This window comes from Pongo abelii, chromosome 7 (assembly GCF_028885655.2).
Source record: "Pongo abelii isolate AG06213 chromosome 7, NHGRI_mPonAbe1-v2.0_pri, whole genome shotgun sequence".
Taxonomy (NCBI): Eukaryota; Metazoa; Chordata; class Mammalia; order Primates; family Hominidae; genus Pongo; species Pongo abelii.
The window spans coordinates 24,127,455-24,152,533 of NC_071992.2; the positions used below are offsets into that span (position 1 = coordinate 24,127,455).

The 25,079-nt window shown below is 41.7% G+C and overlaps 1 protein-coding gene across 8 annotated transcripts in view; it reads left to right on the plus strand.

Moving 5' to 3' along the window:
• PIWIL2 (piwi like RNA-mediated gene silencing 2) overlaps window positions 1-25,079 on the plus strand; it is a 93,509-nt gene that overhangs the window by 51,731 nt on the left and 16,699 nt on the right. For all 8 annotated transcript variants that reach the window (XM_054561324.2, XM_054561325.2, XM_054561327.2 and 5 more), the window contains 4 exons: window positions 1,024-1,125; window positions 1,733-1,849; window positions 2,950-3,038; window positions 4,892-4,997. In XM_054561324.2, the coding sequence (XP_054417299.2) occupies window positions 1,024-1,125; window positions 1,733-1,849; window positions 2,950-3,038; window positions 4,892-4,997 (414 nt within the window). The remainder of the gene's footprint in view (window positions 1-1,023; window positions 1,126-1,732; window positions 1,850-2,949; window positions 3,039-4,891; window positions 4,998-25,079) is intronic.

Consider the following 25,079-nt stretch of genomic DNA (forward strand, 5'->3'; position numbering starts at 1 on the left):
CTAAAGAGGGTAACTCCTGTGACTGGAGATATAAACCCAGGATTGCCAAAATGATTCTTAATGTGCTTGTTTGTTGATAAAGGCCAAAAACCTGGAATTGCATATGTGTGTGTCTTCCTATGTTTAAATGTTAATTTAAACAAACATAAACAGTTTTAAGTCATTGTAGGGCCTGAAAAAAACGCACCTGTTTGCTGTGTCCAGTCCATAGGCTCCCAGTGCGCAGTTCTGTTCTCATGCCTTTGGAAATGCTTGGTGTTATTGCTGAATGTGTCCTCTGAACAGTCTTAACATTACACCAATCTTGATTTGGAGCAGGGTATCACTGATTTACCATTTGTAGCAGTTTCTGGCTTAAAGGGTTGACAACCTTCTTTCACTTGAGTGCTGCTTTTCTTTATTCAGGCTTTGAAAGGTCCTCTTTCTTCATTATTGGATTCCTTCAGCAGTTAGGAATAGATGATACTGACATGTGCTGTGCTGCTGACAATATCATTCTGTCTCTTCACCAGAGTTAGGAGTGGCTGCTCATGGATTTGGCAATAGCTTCATTCCAGTTTGCATTTAGTTCTGAATGCTTTCTTGTAGTATTGCATTCCCTGTTTCCTCGGTTAAAGTTCTGTGGTATGAGTGTAATAAGTTGTTTAGTAAACCAAAGAGAGTAGTAAAAAACATTATACTGAATTGGAAGCAGCAAGTAACGTAAACCTTGCATGCATTCAAACCTGGTAGTTTTCCAGCCATCTGAGTCTCCTAATAGATAAATCTTTTGGTAATCAGGGCCAGCTCTGGGTAATTAATAGTAACATATTACCTATCTATACAGAACAGCCCTGAGCCAAAGAATGCTAATTCAGCTCCAAGGACCTTGTTCTGGTTGGAATGTCCACCCTCTTTATTTCAGTTCCCTGTCTTCCTTAAAGGTCCTATGGCTTTGCATACTCAGAATACTGCCAACTAGAGTCATGTAAAAGTCCCCACAGAGTTTCACAGCCTGACTTGTGTATACTTTATCTCCTCAAGGGGAAGATACAGATGGTTGTTTGCATCATCATGGGCACACGTGATGATCTCTACGGGGCCATCAAGAAGCTGTGCTGTGTGCAGTCCCCAGTGCCCTCCCAGGTGAGTGGGTGTTGGGGCAGGAGGCACAGATGGCACCTCTCGCCTCCCCTGAGGCTTGAAAAGAGGGATATGTTGTTCACAAAGACTAAAGTAGCTGTTAGAAGCCAGTATGTGCAGAGCCTTCTGGTGAAAGGTTCTCCTGATTAGAGCAACCTGGCAAAGAGTAGATTGCTGTTCATAAGCTGCCCTCATGCTTCCAAATGAACAGTTTCTCTTGTTCCAAGCTTGAGTCACCAGGTGGTTTCATGTGACTGAGTTCTGAGAGTGAATATAGGCTTCATTCTGAAAGGGGAAAGCTATTTTTCCTATGGGATTTAAAAAAGCATTCCACTCTGCGTGAGATCCTTTTGAAAGTTTTCATTTGTTGGTTTTATTTTGTTTTGGGTTTGTGGTGTGTGTGTGTGTGTGTGTGTGTGTGTGTGTGTGTTGTATTTTGCCCATGTGCATGCATGCCTAGAAAGCCTAGAATTAGAATTATTAATGCGAAATGTGTTACCTTCTAACTTGAGTTTCGTAAATAAATGTAATGTTTACTTTAGAGTTCAGATTTTCTGAGAGGTTGATAGTGACCTGCTTCTCCTGACACCTTTTGGTCCCTTCATTATAGGTTGTCAATGTTCGAACCATTGGTCAGCCCACCAGGCTTCGGAGTGTGGCCCAGAAGATTTTACTTCAGATTAACTGTAAATTGGGTGGTGAGCTCTGGGGAGTGGATATTCCTCTGGTGAGTGATGCCGAGATGGTTCAGTTTGCCTCTCCAGAGAATCCTCCAAGCTGTTTTCCTGTTTTTCCTTATTCGTTATGCTTCCTCTTCTCAACACTTACTCATTAATCTAAATGGCTCCCTGCCTCTTCAGCCCGTTGTCTAAGAATGGGTTTTATGTTTGTTTGTTTTTTGTTTTTTGTGTTTTTGAGACGGATTCTTGTTCTTGTCGCCCAGGCTGGAGTGCACTGGCACGATCTCGGCTCACTGCAACCTCCGCCTCCCAGGTTCAAGCAATTCTCCTGCCTCAGCCTCCTGAGTAGCTGGGATTACAGGCGCCCGCCACCATACCCAGCTAATTTTTGTATTTTTAGTACAGATGGGATTTCACTATGTTGGCCAGGCTCGTCTCAAACTCCTGGCCTGGTGATCTGCCCACCTCAGCCTTCCAAAATGCTGGGATTACAGGTGTGAGCCACCATGCCCAGCCTGGTTTTTATGTTTTTAAATGGCGAAAAAAATAAAGCTAAGATGATTATTCCATGACACATAAAAATTATATGAAGTGAGTTTTCAGTGTCTTTAAATAAAATTTCACTGGAATACAGCCATACTCCTTTTCATACTGTCCATGACTGCTTTTGTGTTAAGCAGACAGAATTAAATAAAGGTCAAGTATGCTTTTTCTGAAATACTTGGGACCAGAAGCATTTTGGATTTTAGATTTCTGGGGGTTTCGGGACATTTGCTTGCATCCAAAATTCAAAAATCTGCAATCTGAAACACTCCAAAATCTGAAACTCTTTGAGTGTCATGTCGGTGCTCAAAAGCTTTTCAGATTTGGGAATGCTCAACCTGTGGTTTCTACAGAAATCATAAGGCTCAGAAAGCTTAAGTTATTTACCCTTTAGTCCTTTGCTGATCCCTGATCTAGATCTTAACTGTGCTTATTGTGTTTAAAAAATGTCAAGTTGATTGCTGTCTTTTTTTTCTTTCCCAGAACTTACTTTCACATATAAACAGTAAGGGGAGGTTGCTTTGGGATTCAGACAGTAATTAAAAATGGAGCAATGCATTGCTCAGGTCTGGGGTTTGGTTTTTGTTTTTGTTTTCTAAACTAGAAACAGTTAATGGTGATCGGGATGGATGTTTACCATGACCCCAGTAGAGGCATGCGCTCCGTGGTTGGCTTCGTGGCAAGCATCAATCTGTAAGTACTGCTCACAGTGCCATCTTGTTTGATTATTTCATTTTAGTGCCTAATCTTATTATAAATCCAGCAAATCTTTTTAGCATTATGTATTACAGTATAAAGATTTCTAAACATTTTCTTCCTCTATCTTCATGTGAATTTTTTTGTTGTTGTTGTTGGGGGAAATGGAGTCTCCCTCTGTCACCCAGCTGGAGTGCAGTGGTGCTATCTCAGCGCACTGCAACCTCCACCTTCTGGGTTCAAGTGATTCTCCTGCCTCAGCCTCCCCAGTAGCTGGGATTACAGGTGCACACCACCATGCCAGGCTAATTTTTGTATTTTTAGTAGAGACAGCGTTTCACCATGTTGGCCAGGCTGGTCTTGGACTCCCAGCCTCAGGTGATCCGCCTGCCTCAGCCTCCCAAAGTGCTGGGATTACAGACGTGAGCCATCATGCCCAGCTATGAAATTTGTTTATGCAACTTTTTTTTTTTTGAGACTGGGATTTACTCTGCACTGGAGTGCAGTGGCGTGATCACAGCTCACTGCAACCTCAACCTCCCTGGGTTTTGGTGATCCTCCCACCTCAGCCTCCCGAGTAGCTGGGACCACAAGCGTGCGCCACCATACCCAGCTAATTTTTGTAGAGACGGGGTTTCACCATGTTGCCCAGGCTGGTCTCGAACTCCTGGGCTCAAGTGATCCACCTGCCTCAGTCTCCCAAAGTGCTGGGATTACAGGCATGAGCACTGCATCTGGCTTTGCAGCTTATTTAACAAACTTGGCACGGGTGTGAATGTGCTTCCCAGCTGAAGAGCAGCCTCCTCCAAGGCTGGGGCTGTGCTGCCTTGTTGTTGGCGTTTTTCCCCCAGAAATGAGGTTTTTTTGATTGTTTGTTCCAACTGTAAAAATAAGGCATGCTCATCCCAAATATCTGCAGAAATTTAGAAAGTGAGAATTCCTCATGGTCCACCTTTTATTAATATTAACAGCTGCCAAAGGTTTGATGTATATATACTTTCAGATTCTCTTCTATGCGTATAGTAACACATACATGTGATATATATCTCTGAAACACACACACACACACACACATATATATATATTTGTACAAATGGGATATTGCTAGGCATACTATTCCTTAGCTTAATATGCACTTAAACTGTACATTTTCCTGTATCATTACAAATAAATCTCCACCAACTCAACTGCTGCTCAGAATTTATTCTGTGTATCATTATTTAACCAGTCCTCTCTTGGTGGATATCTTAAGTTGTTAAATTTTTTCTATTGGAGCAGTTTTTGTAGGAAATATCCACAATTACACTTTTTAAAATTATTTATTTATTTATTTATTTATTTATTTATTTTTTGAGACAGAGTCTCGCTGTGTCGCCCAGGCTGGAATGCAATGGCACAATCTCAGCTCATTGCAAGCTCCACCTCCTGGGTTCATGCCATTCTCCTGCCTCAGCCTCCCGAGTAGCTGGGACTACAGGTGCCCGCCACCACGCCCGGCTAATTTTTTTTGTACTTTTAGTAGAGACGGGGTTTCCAGGATGTTAGCCAGGATGGTCTCGATCTCTTGACCTCGTGATCTGTCTGCATTGGCCTCCCAAAGTGCTGAGATTACAGGCATGAGCCACCGCGCTCTGCCACAATTACACATTTTTATGTTCTGCATATGACTTAAATGTATCTTTTCCCCATGTCACTACTTGTTCTTACATATAACATAAATGCATTTTGTAGGTATTTGTTTTTGGATTGATTCATAGAGAAACCTGTGTTACTGACACAAGCCATAGGCTGTCCCCTTCGAGCATTTGTTCATCTTTCTTTCTCTGTCTCTCTGCTCACCCTGACCCTAGCACCCTCACAAAATGGTATTCCCGAGTGGTGTTCCAGATGCCGCATCAGGAGATTGTGGACAGCCTGAAGCTATGCCTCGTGGGCTCCTTAAAAAAGTTTTATGAGGTGAGGAGAACAGAAATTCTCAGGCTTCTGGGGTTTTTTGTTTTTTTATTTTTTTTTTTGAGACAGTCTCACTCTTGTCGCCCAGGCTGGAGTGCAGTGGTGCGATCTCTGTTCACTGCAACCTCTGCCTCCTGGGTTCAAGCGGTTCTCCTGCCTCAGCCTCCCAAGTAGCTGGGATTACAGGCGCGCACCAGCACGCCCAGCTAATTTCTGTATTTTTAGTAGAGATGTGGTTTCACCATGTTGGCCAGGCTGGTTTCGAACTCCTGACCTCAAGTGATCTGCCTGCCTGGGCCTCCCAAAGTGTTGGGATTACAGCTGTGAGCCACCGCGCCTGGCCAATTTTCTGGGTTTTTAAGGATTACCTATGTGAACACTTTACAGGAAGTCTGATGTGGTGAGAAGGATCTCAAATCAAAGGTGAGTCTCCTAAACAGCTGCTGCTGAGCAGGCAGCTCAGAGCTCCTCCTTTCAGGCTTCAGCTTGCACAGATCAGCTTAAAGAGCTAAATGCTTTCATTTGGTTTAGTAAGTAATAATTATTTCTCAGGTTGTCAGTATGATGTCTCTAGACATAATCTTCATGCCCTTATCGGGGAAGTTGGGGATAAGTTTCAGCAATTAAAGCAGCTTATGAGTGTACTCAGCTTTTTATAACTTATTAGGCGCTGGCTCTTTTCATTTTGGTTCAAGACAAATGCCTCCTTATAAATCACCCCCTCGAACTCTAAAGAATGCTATCCATGGAGGATTGCTATAATTAAGCTGATACTGGATCTAGAACAGTGAGCAAGCAAGGTACTGATTTCTGCCTTGGCCAGTACATCAAAGGAAGCTCTGATAAGTGCCTTTCATTTCTTAGGGTCAGGGTTAGACCTTAACCTTTGCGTAGAGGCTAAGCAGCAAGAAATGTAATAATTTCATATGATTGAACTCAGTCTCTAAGGCTCCACCTTGTCTCTTTATAGAATAATGTTTCCTCCAGCATCCTGCAAATACTTTAATACTGTTCAGTTATTAGAGGTTATTTTTTTTTTAAAGTCTGTCTCCAGCAAGGTCCATATGTTAGGCTACTGAGTCACCAAGTTCTACCAGACTTTCCTTTTTGTTGTTGTTGTAATTGTTTTCCTTCGAAGTTTGATCTGTCTTCTAAGACCTATCTGTGAAGCCTTTTCCCTTCTTCCCTCACTGCTCCATCCTTAAGCTGCCTTATATTTGTTATTTATCCATCCCACTGGGTTGTATCCTTATTTATCCATCCCACTGGGTTGTAAATTACTTGAACACTGGTTATGGATGGCTATGTAACAAATTACCCTGAAACTTAGTGGCATGAAATGAGCAAGTTTGATGTTCACAATCAGGAACTGGACAAGGCACAGCAGCGGGCTCCAGTTCTCCATGTGGGCCTTGTTGTATGGTCTTTTCACATGGGCTCTTTGGGCCTCCTCCTTGCATGCTGGCTGGATTCAAAGCCTGAATGTTCCACAAGACAGTGCCGGTGGAAGTCAAGCTGCATTTTATGCCTTAACTGTGGAAATAATGCAGTATCACTTCTGCTGCATTCTAATTGTCCAAGGAGTCACAAAGTCCCACCCAGCTTTGAGGGGAGAGCAGTTGATTCCACCTTCTAATCCAAGGGTGGCAAGGGTCTGAAAGAACATGTGGCACCAGAGATATTGCTGTGGCTATTTTCTTTTTTTGAGACAGGGTCTCACTCTGGTTGCCCAGGCTGGAGTGCAGTGGCACGATCTCCGCTCACTGCAACCTCTGCCTCCGAGGCTCAAGCGATTCTCCTGCCTCAGCCTCCCGAGTAGCTGGGATTACCTGCATGTGCCACAAGACCCAGCTAATTTTTTTTGTATTTTTAGTAGAGACGGGGTTTTGCCATGTTGGCCAGGCTGGGCTGGTCTCGAACTCTTAATCTCAAGTGATCCGCCCGCCTCAGCCTCTCAAAGTGCTGAGATTATAGACGTGAGCCACCATGCCTGGCCTGCTGTGGCTATTTTCTTTTCTTCTTTTTTTGAGATGGAATTTCACTCTGTTGCCCAGGCTGGAGTGCAATGGCACAATCTGGGCTCCCTGCAGCCTCCGCCTCCCGGGTTCAAGCAATTCTCCTGCCTCAGCCTCCCAAGTAGCTGGGATTACAGGTGCCCGCCACCACGCCTTGCTAATTTTTTTGTATTTTTAGTAGAGATAGGGTTTTGCCACATTGGCCAGGCTGGTCTCAAACTCCTGACCTCAGGTGATCCACCCCCGTCAGCCTCTCAAAGTGCTGGGATTACAGGCGTGAGCCACCGTGCCCGGCCACTGTGGCTATTTTGTAAAAGTGCAGTCTGCTGCAAGCACAGGGGCTGTCTTGATTCCTTTTCTATCTCTTACACTACTAAGCTGACACTCCTCCTGGTGATTTACATTGAATTTCTAGTATCACAATTCTATTCTAAGTCATATTACTGTTTGTTTTGGTCTCTGTTTCTTTATCTGAACTATGAACTTAAGTAGTGTTTATTAAATTCTGTAGAACCAGGTCAAAGAAAAAATAAATCTGTTTTTAAATCTAGAATAAAACTGGCTCATCTAAATATAAATGTTCTCTGAATCAAAAGAATTTTTTTTTTTGAGACAGTTTCTTGCTCTGCCTCAGCCTCCAGAGTAGCAGGGACTACAGGCATGTGCCGCCACGCCTGGCTGATTGTTAAAAATTTTTAGTAGAAATGAGGTCTTGCTATTTTGCCCAGGCTGATCTTGAACTCCTGGGCTCAAGCGATCCTCTCACCTCAGCCTCCCAAAGTGCTGGGATTACGGGCATCAGCCACTGCGCCTGGCCAAAAGGTTTCATTTGATTCAGGTCCTCATTATTGGCTTAGTCCTGTGCCAACTTTTGCCATTTCCCCAATTGTTCTGCACCTAGTGGAAGGAATCTTTGTATTTAAACTGTTTTGCAAAATGAAGACCTCATCTCTACAAAAAAATAGAAAAAATAAGCCAGGTTTGGTGGCATGCACCTGTAGTCCCAGTTCTTCAGGAGGCTGAGGTGGGAGGATCCCTTAAGCCTGGGAGTCCAGTGCTCCAGTGAGCTATGATCATGCCAGCCCGGTTGACAGAGCCCGTCTCTAAAACAAATAAAATAAAAAATAAACGATTTTGATCATGCCTCTCCCAGAGCTTATCCTGACTCGGCAGCCTCAACAAATTTGCTTTGGGGTTCTAAGATTCTGACTGCCTCTGGACTCCCCAGTTTTATTAATATCTTCCCCTATGAATGGCAGTAACCACCGGAAGTTCCAACACCTCCAAACAGTTGCCGCCTTACACATTTTCAGCCCCATTTTGCATCAGGGCTTGCTAGTCCAAAGCCCATTTTCTGCATTCTAAATCTCTCACTTGTCCTCTGGACTCACATGCAATAATAAAATGCTTCCAAATATTGTTTTGGGTTTTTTTTTGTAAATAAACTGTTTATTTTGGAATAAAAGTTGCAAAATAGGATAGAGGATAGAGTTCCCATACATCCTTCATCCAGTTTTCCCTCATTGTTAACATCTTGCCTTGCTAGCTGTGTTACATAAATGTTTCCAAATATTCTTATCCTTTTCGTTGAATAGTTGATTTTGCTCTTCTCCTTTTTCTGTAACCAGGCTTTTCCTTGATGAATACACGCCCCACCCCCCATCTTTTTTTTTGAGACAGGGTTGCTCTGTTGCCTGGGCTGGAGTGTAGAGTCACAGTCTTGGTTCACTGCAGCCTCAACCTCCTGGGCTCAAGGGATCCTCCCACCTCAGCCTCCCAAGTAGCTGGGACTACAGGCACATACCACCACACCCAGCTAATTTTTGTATTTTTTGTAGAGACAGAGGGTCACCATATTGCTCAGGCTGGTCTCAAACTCAGGCTGATCTCAAACTCCTGGCCTCAAGCTGTCCGCCTACCTCAGCCTCCCAGAGTGCTGGGATTATAGCTGTGAGCCACTGCGCCCAGCTGAATACCCTGTCCTGTCCCGTCCCGTCCCGTCCCATCCCGTCTTGTCCTGTCCTGTCCTTTCCTTTACTTGTCCTGTCCTTGTCCTGTCCTTTTTTGTCCTGTCCTGTATAGGCACATGCCACCACACCCAGCTCAGTTTTGTATTTTTAGTAGAGACGGGATTTCACCGTGTTGGCCAGGCTTGTCTCGAACTCCTGACCTTAAGTGATCCGCCTGCCTTGGCCTCCCAAAGTGCTGGGATTACAGACGTGAGCCACTGTGCCCAGCTGAATACCGTTTTCTTAGAATTATCTCAGGTTGTGATTACTCTCATATCTCAAGAGCCAGACACCTTCCCCAGGCCAGTTTTTTGTTGTTGTTGTTGTTGTTTTTTGAGGCGGAGTCTCTCTCTGTCACCAGGCTGGAGTGCAGTGGCATGATCTCGGCTCAGTGCAACTTCCACCTCCCGGGTTCAAGCAGTTCTGCCTCAGCCTTCCGAGTAGCTGGGACTACAGACACACACCACCACGCCCAGCTAATTTTTGTATTTTCAGTAGAGACGGGGTTTCACTATGTGGGCCAGGATAGTCTTGATCTCTTGACCTCGTGATCCCCCCGCTTCGGCCTCCCAAAGTGCTGGGATTATAGGCGTGAGCCACAGCGCCCAACCCTGTCATTTTTTTCCGTCAGTATTACATCTTAGAGTGTCTTTAACCTAATTTCCCAATACAATTGAGTATTAATGTCAGCATCATCATAAGACTTGTTTACAATGAGTTAGTTGAATCTTCCAAACAATATTAGTGTTATTTCATCTCATAGTACAATAATAGATATAACCTGAAATGTAAGAGTCAAAGATAATGGCGCATTACTAGAGTCCTACTCAGTTATAAATAATTAGTCCAGATTATCATCATACTGCATGATTAAAGTGTCTCCCAGATACGTGCCACTTAGGTTTGCAGGCTTCCATTCTACATTGTCAGGTTTCAAAAGCAGGAGTCCTCTCAGTAACATGGCTTTACCCCTTTAGGCATCCCATTTAGTTGAGCTAACAAACAATATCACATCTTGCTCTAAGCCTCTCCCAAGGCACCAGTAGAATATTGGATTTTGGGCTGGGCTTGGTGGCTCATGCCTATAATCCCAGCACTTAGGGAGTCTGAGGTGGGTGGATGGCTTGAGGTTAGGAGTTCAAGACCAGCCTGACCAACATGATGAAACCCTGTCTTTACTAAAAATACAAAAATTAGCTGGGTGTGGTGGCAGGCACCTGTAATCTCAACTGCTTGGGAGGCTGAGGTAGGAGAATCACTTGAACCTGGGAGGTGAAGGTTGTAGTGTGCCAAGATCATGCCACTGCACTCCAGTCTGGGCGACAGTGAGACTTTGTCTCAAAAAAAAGGAATATTGGATTTTGCTCACTGTATAACCATTTGTTCTTTCCCTAATCTTCAGATACCATTCTTCCTTCTCTCCATTTATACCCCCACCTTTCCACTTTTGAAAGGGACGTTAAGTTTGGCCACTGTGCTGATCTAGACTGCCGGCAGCAATACTAGCCTAGCAAACGTCTCCCACTCAGTCCACTCCCATTCATATAGGGCAGTGTTACACAGGTACAGAACTAGTGGGTTTTCTCTACTGCTAGGCAACATAACTGCATTCCCTGTGAACCCCAGTTTTGCCAGATGGAATGAAGGTACAGTTCACCCCCATCAGGTCCTTAGGAACTCTAACATGAAGGTTTTAAAGTATAGTTTCTTGCTTAGAGCTTGTTATGAGTTTGTGCTCCCAAGAAGATGAAGTCCCAATCCCCAGTACCTGTGAATGTAACCTTATTTGGAAATAAAGTCTTTGCTTTGCATATGATTAAATTAAAATGAGGTCATTAGAATGGGCCGTGCTTCAATATGACTATGTTTTTATGAAGAGAGGAAATTTAGACACAGAGGCAGACACACATAGACGGAAGATAATCTGAAGACACAGGGAGAACACCTATCTGTAAGCCAAGAGACACCTGAGAATCCCAGAAGCTAGGAGAGAGGCATGAACAGATCCTTTTCTTTACAACCCTCAGAAAGTCTGTAAACACCTTGATTTTGAACTTCCAGCCTCCAGAACTGTGAGACAATAAATTTCTGTTGTTTAAGCCAGCTTGTTTTGTATGACAGCCGTAGCAGACTAATACAGAAGTCATCCCAGCTTCTGGCACCTGCAGTGTAGGAGTACTACATCAGGTAGGAAAACTTTTGAGGTCATGTGGGAAAGAAAGAAAAAAGTATAGTTGTACCACATCCTGCCCCCAGGGAAGAATTATAAAGTCACGATAGCATCCTGCCCACTGCACTTTCTTCGATTCGGCAGAAAAAGGGGAGAAATCTACCTAGTGGAGATGTTTCCTAGGCCCTGGCCCTGTTGAGTGTGAGCCCACACTCGTGAAAGTGTGTAAGCCAGCCCTTCAGGTTTTTCTTTCTTCCATTTTAGACAACAGATGTTTCAGTTGCCCATTCTAATTATCAAACCATTACTGTGAGGATGAAAGTGTGTTCTTTGGTTTGAAGAAATGTGACTCCATAGTCCAAACTGATGCATTATCTTTTGATTTAGTCTTTTTTTTTTTTTTTTTTGGGACACTCTCATTCTGTCACCCAGTCTGGAGTGCAGAGATGTGATTTCCATTCACTGCAACCTCCACCTCCCAGGTTCAAGTGATTCTCCTGTCTCAGCCTGCCACATAGCTGGGATTACAAGTGTGCGCCACCACACCCAGCTAATTTTTGTATTTTTAGTAGAGATGGGATTTCACCATGTTGACCAGCCTGGTCTCAAACTCCTGACCTCAAGTGATCTCCCTGCCTCAGCCTCCCAAAGTGCTGGGATTACAGGCATGAATCACCACGCCCGGCTTGAATCATCACTGTTGTGAAGTATCTCATTGTGGTTTTGACTTGCGTTTCTTAATGACCAGTGATGTTGAACATCCTTCATGTGCTTGTTGCTCGTTTGTGTCATTCAAATCCTTTGCCCATTTAAATTGGGCTATTTGTCATTTTGTTGTTGAGTTGCAGGAGTTTTAAAAATATTCTGGAAACTATACTCTTATCTGATGTATGATTTACAAATATCTCCCCCTTTCTTTAGATTTTCACTTGCTTGATAATGGTCTCTGGTGCACGAAAATTTTAAATTTTGATAACACGCAATTTATCTATTGTATCTTGTTCCTTATGGTTTTGGTGCTCAATCTAAGAATTCATTGCCAAATCCAAGGTCATAAAAGCTTGTTCCTTGTATTTTTTTGCTAACAATTTTACACTTTTTAACTCTTACATATATAAGTCACTGATTTGAGTTATACAAAGTGAGGTAAGGGTCCAGTTTTATTCTTTTGCATCTGGATATCTACTTGTCATAGCACCATTCGTTGAGAGAATTCCCCATTGAGAAATCTTGGCACCCTACTCGAAAAGCAATTGTCATAGATGTTTGGGTTTATTTCTGGACTCCTAATTCTATTCCATTGGTCTGTGCATCTCATTTTATGCCAGTAACACACTGTTTTGATTATTGTTGCTTTGTAATAAGTTTTGAAATTGGAGAGTGTGAGTCTTCCAACTTTATTTTTCTTTTTCAGTATTGTTTTTGCTATTCAGTGCCCCCTTGGAATTGTATATGAATTTGAGAGAAGGCTTTTTTGTTTCTGCAAAAAAAGGCCATTGAAACTTTCATAGGGATTGTATTGAATATCTAGATTACTTTGAAGAGTATTGTTATCTTAATAATACTGTCTTCCAGCATATGGACATAGGATGTCTTTCTATTTATTTAGATCTTTTTACATTTCTTTCAGCAGTGTTTTGTAGTTTCCATGTATAAGTCTTTTACCTGTTTGGTTGAAGTTTATTCCTAGCTATTTTATTCTTTTGGATGCTATCGTAAATGGAATAGTTTTAATTTCATTTTTGGATTGTTCATTGCTGGCATATAGAAACACAGCTGTTTTTATGTGTTGATCATGTACCCTGTAACTTTGCTGAATGTGGTTATGAGCTCTAGTAGTTTTTTTTTTTTTTAATTCTTTGGGATTTTCTAGATACAGAATAATGTCATTTGCTTATGGGAATGGAGTCTTCTTTCTTTTCAGTTTGAATTCTTTTTGTTTCCTTTTCTTTCTTAATTTGCTTAGTTTATTTCCTTTTCTTCCTTAATTGTTATGGCTAGGATTTCTATTATGGTATTGAATAGCAGTGCTAAAATCAGGCATCTTTGTCTTTTTCCTGATAGTAGAGGCAAAGGTTTCAGGTTTTCACTGTTGTATATGATGTTAGCTGTGAGTTTTTAATAAATTTCCTTTATCATGTTAAGAAAGTTTCTGCTCCTAATTTTCTGAGTATTTTTATAATGAAAGTATGTTGGATTTTATCAGATGATTTTTCTGCATATTAACTTTTAACAGTCTTTTTCAGATTAATACCAAATTAATTTCAATAGTTGTGTCAGGCTATTCTTGCATTGCCTGTAACAAGATACCTGAGACTGGGTAATTTATAAAGAAAAGAGGTTTAATTGGCTCATAGTTCTGCAGGCTTTACACAAAACATAATGCTGGCATCCACTCAGCTGCTAGGGAGGCCTCAGGAAGCTTACAGTCTTGGTGGAAGGTGAAGCAGAAGGAGGCACTTCACATGGTGAAAGCAGGAGTAAATGAGAGAGAGAGAGAGTGAGAGAGAAGAGGTGGTACACATTTTAAATGACCAAATCTTGTGTAAATTCAGAGCAAGAGCTCACTTATCACTGGGGGATGGCCCAAGCCATTCCTGAGGGATCCGCTCCTATAATCCAAACACCTCCCACCATGCCCCACCTCCGATATTGGGAATTACATGTCAACATGAGATTTGGCAGGGACACACATTTAGACTGTAGCAATAGTATATAGAAACTTTGTTTCTGTGTAGTTCTATTCTCTCCCACTTTCTTGGTGCTAATTCTGTATTAGCATTCCCCAGAGAAACTGGACTGAGAGGGTGTGAGCGTGTGTATAGATTTATTTTAACAAATAGGCTCACACAGTTACAGAGGCTGGCAAGTTCAAAATCTGCAGGATGAACCAATAGGCTGGAGACCCGGGGGATAGCTGATGTTGCAGGTCAGCTTTGAGTTTATCCTGCTTGGTGTCCCTTACTTAGGCTTTGGGGATGTGTCCGTTAATGTTTTTCCTCAAATTTGGGAAATTTATGTGTTATTTACTCAGATATTCTTTTTGCCCCTTCCTCTTGTTCTTCTCCTTTTGAGACAGCAAATATTTATATGATGGTGTGTTTGATGGTGTCTCCTAGGTTTCAGAGGCTGTCTTCATTTTTCTTTCTTATTTCTTTTTCTTATACTGGATATAATCTCAACTGACATCGTTTCTGGTTTGCTGATTATTTCTTCTGCTTGCTCAAATCTGCTGTTTAAGCACCTCTAGTAAATTTTTCATTGCAATTACCATAGTTTCTCACTCCTGAATTTCTATTTGGTTCTTTCTTATAATTTCTATGCCTTTATTGATAGTCTTTATTTGGTGAGGCACATTCTCATACTTTCCTTAAGGTCTTAAGACATGGATTCCTTTAGTTCTTTGAATAATATTTAAAATAGTTGATATAGCCGGGCCTGGTGGCTCATGCCTGTAATCCCAGCACTTTGGGAGGCTGAGGCAGGTGGATCACCAGGTCAGGGGTTCGAGACCAGCCTGACCAACATGGAGAAACCCCACCTCCACTAAAAATACAAAAATTACCTGGGTGTGGTGGCGGGCACCTGTAATCCCAGCTACTCAGGAGGCTGAAGCAGGAGAACTGCTTGAACCTGGGAAGCGGAGGTTGCAGTGAGCCGAGATCACGCCACTGCACTCCAGCATGGGCAACAGAGTGAGACTCTGTCTCAAAATAAATAAATAAATAAATAAATAAATAAATAGTTGATATAAAGACTGTCTATAGGACCAACGTCTGGGCTTCCTCCAGGACAGTTTCTGTTGACTTTTTTTTTTCCCATACATACGTGTCCTACTTTTCTATTTCTTGGCAAGCATCATAATTCTTTGTTGAGAACTGGAAATTTAAGCTGGGCACAAGGTGGCTCACGCCTGTAATCCCAGCATTTTGGGAGGCTGAGGCGGGTGAATCACCTGAGGTCGGGAGTTCGAGACCAGCCTGGCCAACATGGTGAAACCCCGTCTCTACCAAAAATAGAAAAAATTAGCCTGGTGTGGTGGTGGACTCCTATAATCCCAGCTGCTAAGGAGGCTGAGGGAGGAGAATCACTTGAACCCAGGAGGCGGAGGTTGCAGTGAGCCAAGATTGTGCCAGTGCATTTCAGCCTAAGCTACAGAGCGAGACTCTGTCTCAAAAAAATAAAAGTAAAAAATAAAAAATTCTGACCTACAGAGGATTCAGGTAATTGATCAGATGCATTTAAAAGTAACTTTTAGCCAAGGTAGGAGGATAGCTTGAGGCCAGGAGTCTGCAACCAGCCTGCTCAACATAGTGAGATCTCGTCTCTACAAAAAAGAAATTAAAATTTTTAATTTTTATTTCTTGTTTTTGTTTTCTAATTTATTTTCTTTAATTTCTAAAGCCCAAGGAGTTCAAGGTTGCAGTGAGCCGTGATCGCATTACTGCACTCCCTCTTTCAACAGAGCAAGACCCTGTTGCAAATAAAAATAAAAATGACTTTTACTTAAATTCTTCAGAGAGATGAAATACAACATTAAGAATTTTAACAAAGAATTAGAAAGCATGAAAAAAATAATTGGAATTTTTAGAAATGAAAACTACAGTAACTGAAATTAAACTCAGTAGATGGGTGTATTAGTTTGCTACAAATGACATAACAAAGTACCACCAACTGGCTTACACAACAGAAATTTATTTCCTCACAGTTTCAGAGGTCAGAAATCCAAGCTCAAAGAGTTGGCAGAGTCGGTTTCTTTTGGGGGCCTTGGTCTTCTTTGTGTCTGTGTCTTCATCTCCTTTTCTTATGAGGACATCAGTCATATTGGATTAGGCCCACCCCCATGACCTCATTTAACCTTAAGTACCTCTTTTAAGATCTTATGTTTGAAAAACAGTCACATTCTGAGGTACTGGGGGTTAGGACTTCAACATATGAATGTTGCGGAGGGCATAATTCATCCCCTAACAATGGATAACAGTAGCTTAGATACAGCTGAGGCTGGAAAGAGTCAACTGAAAGATAGGTGAGCAGAAAATAATCAAACTAGCCTGTAATCCCAGCATTTTGGGAGGCTGAGGCAGGTGGATCACGTGAAGTCAGGTGTTCAAGACTGGCCAACATGGTGAAACCCCGTCTCTACTAAAAATACAAAAATTAGCCAGGTGTGGTGCTGCGCCCCTGTAATCCCAGCTTCTCGGGAGGCTGAGTCATGAGAATGGCTTGAACCTGGGCGGCAGGCAGAGGTTATAGTGAGCTGAGATTGTGCCACTGCACTCCAGCCTGGGCTTACACAGTGAGACTCTGTCTCTCAAAAACAAAAATAAAAATAATCAAACTGTAACAGGCCAATAGATAGGGGGTTAAAATATAATATGTACATAAGAAGTGGCTCAGAAGGAGGTTAAAGAAGGCAGAAACAACATCTGAAAAGACGATGGTAAGGAATGTTCCAAAACTGTTAGAAGACCCCAAGCCATAGATTCAGAAAGCCCAACACATCTCAAGCAGGATTTATAAAAAGAAAAGCACATCTAGGCACATTATAACACTGTTGAGGATAAATACAAATATATATATAGTAAGAACAGTCAAGGAAAAATTAAAAAGAGGTTCCTTCAAAGGATCAATATGGACTAATAGCTAACTTATCAAAATAAACAGTGTAAGCCACAAGATAATAATATAATAGTGTCAAAGCACTAAAAGAAAGTAACTGCCAGCATAGCTTCAATCTCATAGCCACTGAAAATAACTTTCACTAGTGAAGGTGAAAAAAGATATTGCATGGCAAATAAAAAATAGACTGTCACCAGCTGACTTACACTGAAGGAAAATATAAAAAGCATTATTCAGCTAGGAGGAACATGATCCCAGATAGAAGTTTAGAAATGGTTAAAGGAATAAGTAACAATATAAGTGACCATTATGAAGGTAAATTTAAATCTGTTCCATCTAAAACAAGAAAAAAATGTCATGTGGCTGTATATTTGTCTGTGCATATAATTTGAAATTTATGACAACAGCACATATATCAGGAAGAAGTAAATGATGTCCTGATATTCATAGGTCTTTGAATTGTTGAGGAAAAGGTAAAAGTACTCATTTACATTACACTTTGATATGCTATAGATGTTGTACTCTCTAGGGTAGCTACTAAAGGAAGAATAAAAGAATGTATAATTATCAAGATATGAGAGGAAAAAACAAAATAAATTTAAGAAGAATACAGGTAAATAAACAGGATCAACAGCAAGCAATACCTAAGTCTTGAAAACATGCTGTGTGAATGAAGCCAGTCACAAAAGATCACATAGAAGAAATGTTTCTGGGCCGGGTGCAGTGGCTCATGCCTGTAATCCCAGCACTTTGGGAGGCCGAGGTGTGCGGATCACCTGAGGTCGGGAGTTCGAGACCAGCCTGACCAACATGGAGAAACCCCATCTCTACTAAAAGTAACAAAATTAGCTGGGCATGGTGGCACATGCCTGTAATCCTAGCTAGTCAGGAGGCTGAGGCAGGAGAATCGCTTGAACCCAGGAGGCAGAGGTTGCGGTGAGCCAATATCACGCCATTCAACTCCATCCTGGGCAACAAGAGCAAGACTCTGTCTCAAAAAAAAAAAAAAGTTTCTGAACATTTATAAGAAATGTTCAGAACACGAACATCTATAAGAAATGTTCAGAACACGAACATCTATAAGAAATGTTCAGAACACGAACATCTATAGAAACCAGAAGGTTAGTGGTCGCCTGGGGCTGGGGTCAAGGAGGGAACTGGAGTATGGATAGGGTGATGATTACTCAAAAGTATGAGGTTTCTTTGTGAGGTGATGAAAATGTTATAAAATTGACTATGGTGGTGGTTACACATGTGGGAATATAATAATAAACTTTAATTCAGTGAATTGTAGCATATGAATTATAGCTCAGATTCACAGAGGCAGATGATTAGTGGTTTCCAGAGAATAGGGAGGAAGGGCAAGAATGAGGAGGAACTACTAATGGGTACAGAGTTTTTTTGTTTTTTTTTTTTTTGGAGACAGTTTTCACTCGTTGCCCAGGCTGGATGGAGTGCAGTGGTAGGATCTCAGCTCACTGCAACCTCCGCCTTGTGGGTTCAAGCAATTCTTGTGCCTCAGCCTCCTGAGTAGCTTGGATTACAGGCACCCACCACCATGTCTGGGTAATTTTTTGTATTTTTAGTATAGATGGGGTTTCATCATGTTGGCCAGGCTGGTCTCGAACTCCTGACCTTAGGTGATCCACCTTCCTTGGCCTCCCGAAGTGCTGGAATTACAGGCATGAGCCACCGCACCTGGCCCTGGGTACAAGGTTCTTTTTGGGGTGATGAAATACAAAATTTGGGGCCGGGTGCAGTGGCTCACACCTGTAGTGAAATCCCATCTCTACTAAAAATACAAAAATTAGCTGGGCGTCACGGCGGGCGCCTATAGCCCCAGCTACTCGGGAGGCTGAGGCAGGAGAATCGCTTGAACCTAGGAGATGGAGGTTGCAGTGAGCCAAGATCGTGCCACTGCACTCCAGCCTGGGTGACAGAGTGAGATTCCGTCTCAAAAAAAAAAGAAAATACAAAATTTGGTAATTTTGATAGGTACATGACTTTGTGAATACTAATGTTGTATTTTTAGTAGAGACTGGGTTTCTCCATGTTGGTCAGGCTGGTCTTGAACTCCTGGGCTTAGGTGATTCTCTCACCTCAGCCTTCCAAAGCACTGAGATTACAGGTATAAACTACTGTGCCTGGCAAGATTATTGTAAATTAAAGATGTTAATTTTAGCTGGGTGTGGTGGCTCACACCTGTAATCCCAGCACTTTGGGAGGCTGAGGCAGGCAGATCATGAGGTCAGGAGTTTGAGACCAGCCTGGCCAACATAGTGAAACCTCATCTCTGCTAAAAATTCAAAAATTAGCTGGGCATGGTGGCAGGCACCTGTAATCGCAGCTACTCAGGAGGCTGAGGCAGGAGAATCACTTGAACCCAGAAGGTGGAGGTTGCAGCGAGCCAACATTGTGCCACTGCACTCTAGCTTGGGTGACAGAGTGAGACTCTGTCTCCAAAAAAAAAAAAAAAAAAAAAAATGTCGATTTTAATCCCCAAAAGGACCACTAAGAAAATAACTCCAAGATATATAGTAAAAAAGAGAATTATAACAGTAACTGGAAAATAGCTATTTAATACAAAATGAGGAGTAATGGAAAAATAGAAGAATGACAAAGATATAAGGGATAGAAGAATAGCAAAAAGGTAGATGTAAATGTCACCTTATTAATAATTACATTAAGTGTAAATGGACTCAACACTCAAAAGATAGTGGTTGACAGTACAAATTAAAAGAAAAATGTGGCTAGACGTGGTGGTCATGTCTGTAGTCCTATTTATTTTTTCTTGAGACAGGGTCTCTGTTGCTCATGCTAGAGTGCAGCGGTGTGATCATAGCTCACTGCAGCCTCAAGCTCCTGGTCTCAAGCAATCTTTCTGCCTAGTATAGCTATACTGTAACCAAAAGAAATTAAATAGCTATATTAATATCAGACAAAATAGACTTTTTTTTTTTTTTTTTTGAGACGGAGTCTTGCTCTGTCGCTCAGGCTGGAGTGTAGTGGCATGATCTCGGCTCACTGCAGCCTCTGCCTCCTGGGTTCAAGCAATTCTGCTGCCTCAGCCTCCCGAGTAGCTGGGATTACAGGTGTACACCACCACACCCAACTAATTTTTTTTTTTTGTATTGTTAGTAGAGGTAGTGTTTCACCATGTTGGCCAGGCTAGTCTGGAACTCCTGGCCTCAAGTGATCCACCTGCCTCTGCCTCCCAGAGTGTTGGGATTACAGGCTGAGCAACTGTGCCCGGCCTCAGACAAAACAGACTTTTAGATAACACTTGTAAGTAGAGACAAGGAATGACATATTATAATAGCAAAAGAGTCAATCCATGAGAAAGACGTAACAATTATATGTGCACCTAACAGTAGAGACCCAAAAATAGAGGAAACAAAAACTAATATAATTAAAGGGAAAAATAGGCAATTCAGCAATAGTTTGAGACTTCAAAGCTTTATTTTCAGTCTTAGATATAATAATTAGACATAAGATCAACAAGGAAATGGAAGATTTGCACAACACTGTAGTCTGACTATACCTAACAGACATCTATAAAACACTTCACCCAGCAACCAAATACACATTCTTCTTAATGTATGTGGCAGTCTTCTCCATGATAGGCTATAAAACAAGGCTCAGCACATTTAAAAATGACTTTAATCTTTCAAAATATATTCTCAACCCACAATAGAATGAAATTTGAAATAAATAAAGGAAATTTGGGAAATTCACAAATACATGGAAATTAAACAAGACTAGCTCCAAAATAACCAGTGGCTCAAAGAAGAAATTAAAAGGAAATTAGGAAATACTTGGGAGATGACTGAAAACAAAAACACAACATATCAAAACTTATGGATGTAAGTAAAGCAGTACTTAGAGGAAAATTTATTATAAACAACGTATTTTAAAATAAGAATCTAAAGACAAACTAGCTTCCACCTTAAGGAACCAGGAAAGAACAACAAACTAAATCCAAAACAAGGAGAAGGAAGGAAATAATAGACATTAGAGAGCTGGGTGCAGTGGCTCATGCTTGTAGTTACAGGTACTCCGGAGGCTGCGGTGGGAGATCACTTGAGCCCAGGAGTTCAAGACCAGCTTGGGTAACATAGTGAGACCCTGTCTCTAAAAATAATATTAGTAGAGATTAGAGCATAAATAAATGAAATGGAGACTAGAAAAACAATAGAATCAATGAAGCCAAAAGTTGGTTCTTTGAGGAAATAAAGTTGACAACCTTTAGCTTAGACCATTTATGAAAAATAGAAGAATTTGATAAGTAAGATCAGGAATGAGAGCGGTAACATTGCCACTGACCTAACAGAAATACAGAGATTATAAGAGAATAAGGTGAACAACTATATACCAACAAATTAGATGCCCTAAATGGACACATCCCTGGAAATACAGAAAATACTGAAATTTCAGAATTGGATCATAATATTTAAATAAACCAGTTTTGTTTTGCTTTGTTTTTACAAACTTCCCCCCAAAATAGGAGGAACACTTCCCTGCTTATACTATGAGGTCAATATTACTCTGATACTAAAGCCAAACAAAGCCATCTCAAGAAAACTGCAGAAGAATCCAGACTGGAAAAGAAGTAGAACAATAAAAAGAACTTATATTAGAAAATCCTAAAGAGTGCACACACACACACACACAATTAGAGCTAATAAATGAGGGCAGCAAGGTTGAAGATACAAGATCAGTATCTAATAATTGGTTTTATTTCTGTACACTAGAATGATCAAAAATGGAATTCAGAAAACAATCTATGATAGCATAAAAATAAGCTATGTAGGAAAAATTTTTAACAAAAAAGATACTAGGCCAGGCACAGTGGCACACACCTGCAATCCCAGCACTTTGGGAGGCTGAGGCGGGTGGATCACCTGAGGTCAGGAGTTTGGACCAGCCTGACTAACATGGTGAAACCCTGTCTCTACTAAGTTTAAACAAACAAACAAAAATAGCTGGGCGTGGTGGTGCATGCCTGTAATCCGAGGTACTTGGGAGGTGAGACAGGAGAATAGCTTGTATCTGGGAGGCGGAGGCTGCAGTAAGCCAAGATTGTGCCGTTGCACTCCAGCCTGGGCAATAAGAGCAAAACTCTGTCTCAAAAAAAATAAAAATAAAAAAATAAATAATAATAATACTAGACATACTGGAAACGACAGATCATTGTTAAAGAAATTGAAGATCTAGGCCAGGCGCAGTGACTCGCACCTGTAATCCTAGCACTTTGGGAGGCTGAGGCAGGTGGATCACCTGAGGCTGGAGTTCAAGACCAGCCTCGCCAACATGGCAAAACCCCATCTCTACTAAAAGTACAAGAATTAGCAGGGTGTGGTGGTGCATGCCTGTAATCCCAGCTACGCAGGAGGCTGAGGAAGGAGAATTGCTTGAACCCAGGAGATGGAGGTTGCAGTGAGCCAAGATCATGCCACTGCTACAGCCTGTGTGACGGGAGCGAGACTCCATCTCAAAAAAAAAAAAAGAAATTGAAGATCTAAATAAAAGGAAAGACATCTCATGTTTATGGATTGGAAGACAATATTGTTAAGATGCAATATTGAGAAGATTGGGAAGGAGAAAAGAAAACTATCTTTGCAGTTTGCGTGATTATGTAGAAAATCCCAGGGAACCAACAACGACGACAACAAAAACCTGCTAGAACTAGTAAGCAAGAATTGCAAGGTTGCAGGATACACAGTTATTACACAAAAGTCAATCACTTAAAAGTCAGTTCCTTTCCTGTGTGCCAGCAATGAACAATTGGAATTTGAAATTAAAAACATTAATGGCCAGGTGCGGTGGCTCACGCCTGTAATCTCAGCACTTTAGAAGACCGAGGTGGGCGGTTCACCTGAGGTCAAGAGTTTGAGACCAGCCTGGCCAACATGGCAAAACCCCATCTCTACTAAAAACGCAAAAAAACAGCTGGGTGTGGTGGTGTGTGCCTGTAATCCCAGCTAATAGGGAGGCTGAGACAGGAGAATCACTTGAACCCAGGAGGCAGAGGTTACCGTGAGCCAAGATCACATCACTGCACTCCAGCCTGGGTGACGGCGAGACTCCATCTCAAAAATAAATAAATAAATAAAAACAACATTTATGCATTAGCAGAAAACAATGGAGTACTTTGGGTTTAACTCTCCAAATGTGAATCTACAAATGCAACAAGATCCATTGCAAAAGTAACATTTTTTTTGCAGAAGTGATAAGCAGATATTCAAATTCGTATAGAAATGCAAAAACAGAATAGTCAAGAACATCTTTAAAAAGAAGAACAAAGTAGACTCGCAGTTTCTGATTTCAGAACTTGTTACAGAGATAAACAAGACAGTGTGGTCAGTAGCATTGAGATAGACTCAAATCAGTGAAGTAAAAATGAGAGTCCAAAAATAAACCCATGGGCCTATGGCCGGTTAACTGATTTTCAGCAAGTTTGCCATTCAGTGGGGGAAAGAGTAATGTTTTCAAGAAATGGTACTGGGACTACTGGATATCCACATACACAAGAATGACATTGAAGCTCTTCTTTACACAATATACAAAAAGTAACTCCAAATGGATCAAAGACCTAAATGTAAGAATTAAAACTATAAAACTGGCCAAGCGTGGTGGCTCATGCCTGTAATTCCAGCACTTTGGGAGGCCAAGGCGGGCGGATCACGAGGTCAGGAGATCGAGACCATCCTGGCCAACATGGTGAAACCCCATCTCTACTAAAAATACAAAAAAATTAGCTGGGCGTGGTGGCACGTGCCTGTAATCCCAGCTACTCAGGAGGCTGAGGCAGGAGAATCACTTGAACCAGGGAGTCGGAGGTTGTGGTGAGCCGAGATCACACCACTGCACTCCAGCCTGGCGACAGAGTGAGACTCCATCTCCAAAAAAAAACTATGCAACTGTAGACGGCAACATAGATGTAAATCTTTGTGACCATCTCTATTAATATTAGGCAACAGTTTATTAGATATGATGCTGGAAGCAAAAGCAACCAAAGAAAAAATAAGATTTGTTCAAAATTAAAACCTTTTGTGCTTCAAAAGTCACTATTAAGAAAGTTAAAAGACAATGCATAGAATGGGAGAAGTCATTCATCCGATACATATGGAAAGGCTCTAGTATCCAGAATATGTAAAGAAGTCTTACAACTCAAGAAAAACACAACCCAATTTTAAAATGGGCAGACATTTTGACTAGACATTTCTTCAAAGAGTATATACAAATAGCACATGAAAAGAAGCTAAATATCATTTGTCATTAGGAAATTGGGAATCAAAGCGATGAGATGCCACTTCACAGCAAAACCAGATAAAGACATCGCAAGAAAGGAAAACTACAGACCGATGTTTGTCATGCACATAGATGCAAAAATCCTCAACAAAACATTAGCAGAATGAACCTAACTGTATAAAAAGAATTTTTTTTTTTTTTTTTTTTTTTTTTTGAGATGGAGTTTCACTCTTGTTGCCCAGGCTGGAGTGCAATGGCGCAATCTCGGCTCACCGCAACCTCTGCCTCCTGGGATCAAGTGATTCTCCTGCCTCAGCCTCCCAAGTAGCTGGGATTACAGACGTGCCACCATGCCCGGCTAATTTTTTTTTGTATTTTTAGTGGAGATGGGGTTTCTCCATGATGGTCAGGCTGGTCTTGATCTCCCGACCTCAGGTGATCCGCCCGCCTTGGCCTCCCAAAGTGCTGGAATTACAGGCGTGAGCCACTATGCCTGGCCTATAAAAAGAATTCTGCATTGAGACCATACTACGTTAAACAAAGCTCCTCCAGATTTATGTTCACCTGGAACGTGTCAATGTGACCATATTTGGAAGCAGGGTTTTTGTAGATGTAATCAAATTAAGATGAGGTAAGACCAGATTAGAGTGGGCCCTAAGCCAATGACGGTTATTACCGTAAGACAGGGATAGGACACAGAGACAGGGAGAACACCATGTGAAGATGCAGACACAGATGGGAGAAGGCAACAGGAAGAAGGAGGCAGAGATTGGAAGAATGTATCTACAAGCCAGAAACACCAAGGATTGAACCACCAGAAGCTTGAACAGACAAGGAAAGATTTTTTATTTTCTTATTTCTTTTTTTTCTGAGACAGAGTCTTTCTGTGTCGCCCAGGCTGGAGTGCAGTGGCACGATCATAGCTCACTACCTCCCAGGCTGAAGCAATTCTCCCACCTCAGTATTCTGAGTAGCTGGATCTACAGGAATGCGCCACCATTTCTGGCTAATTTTTAAATTT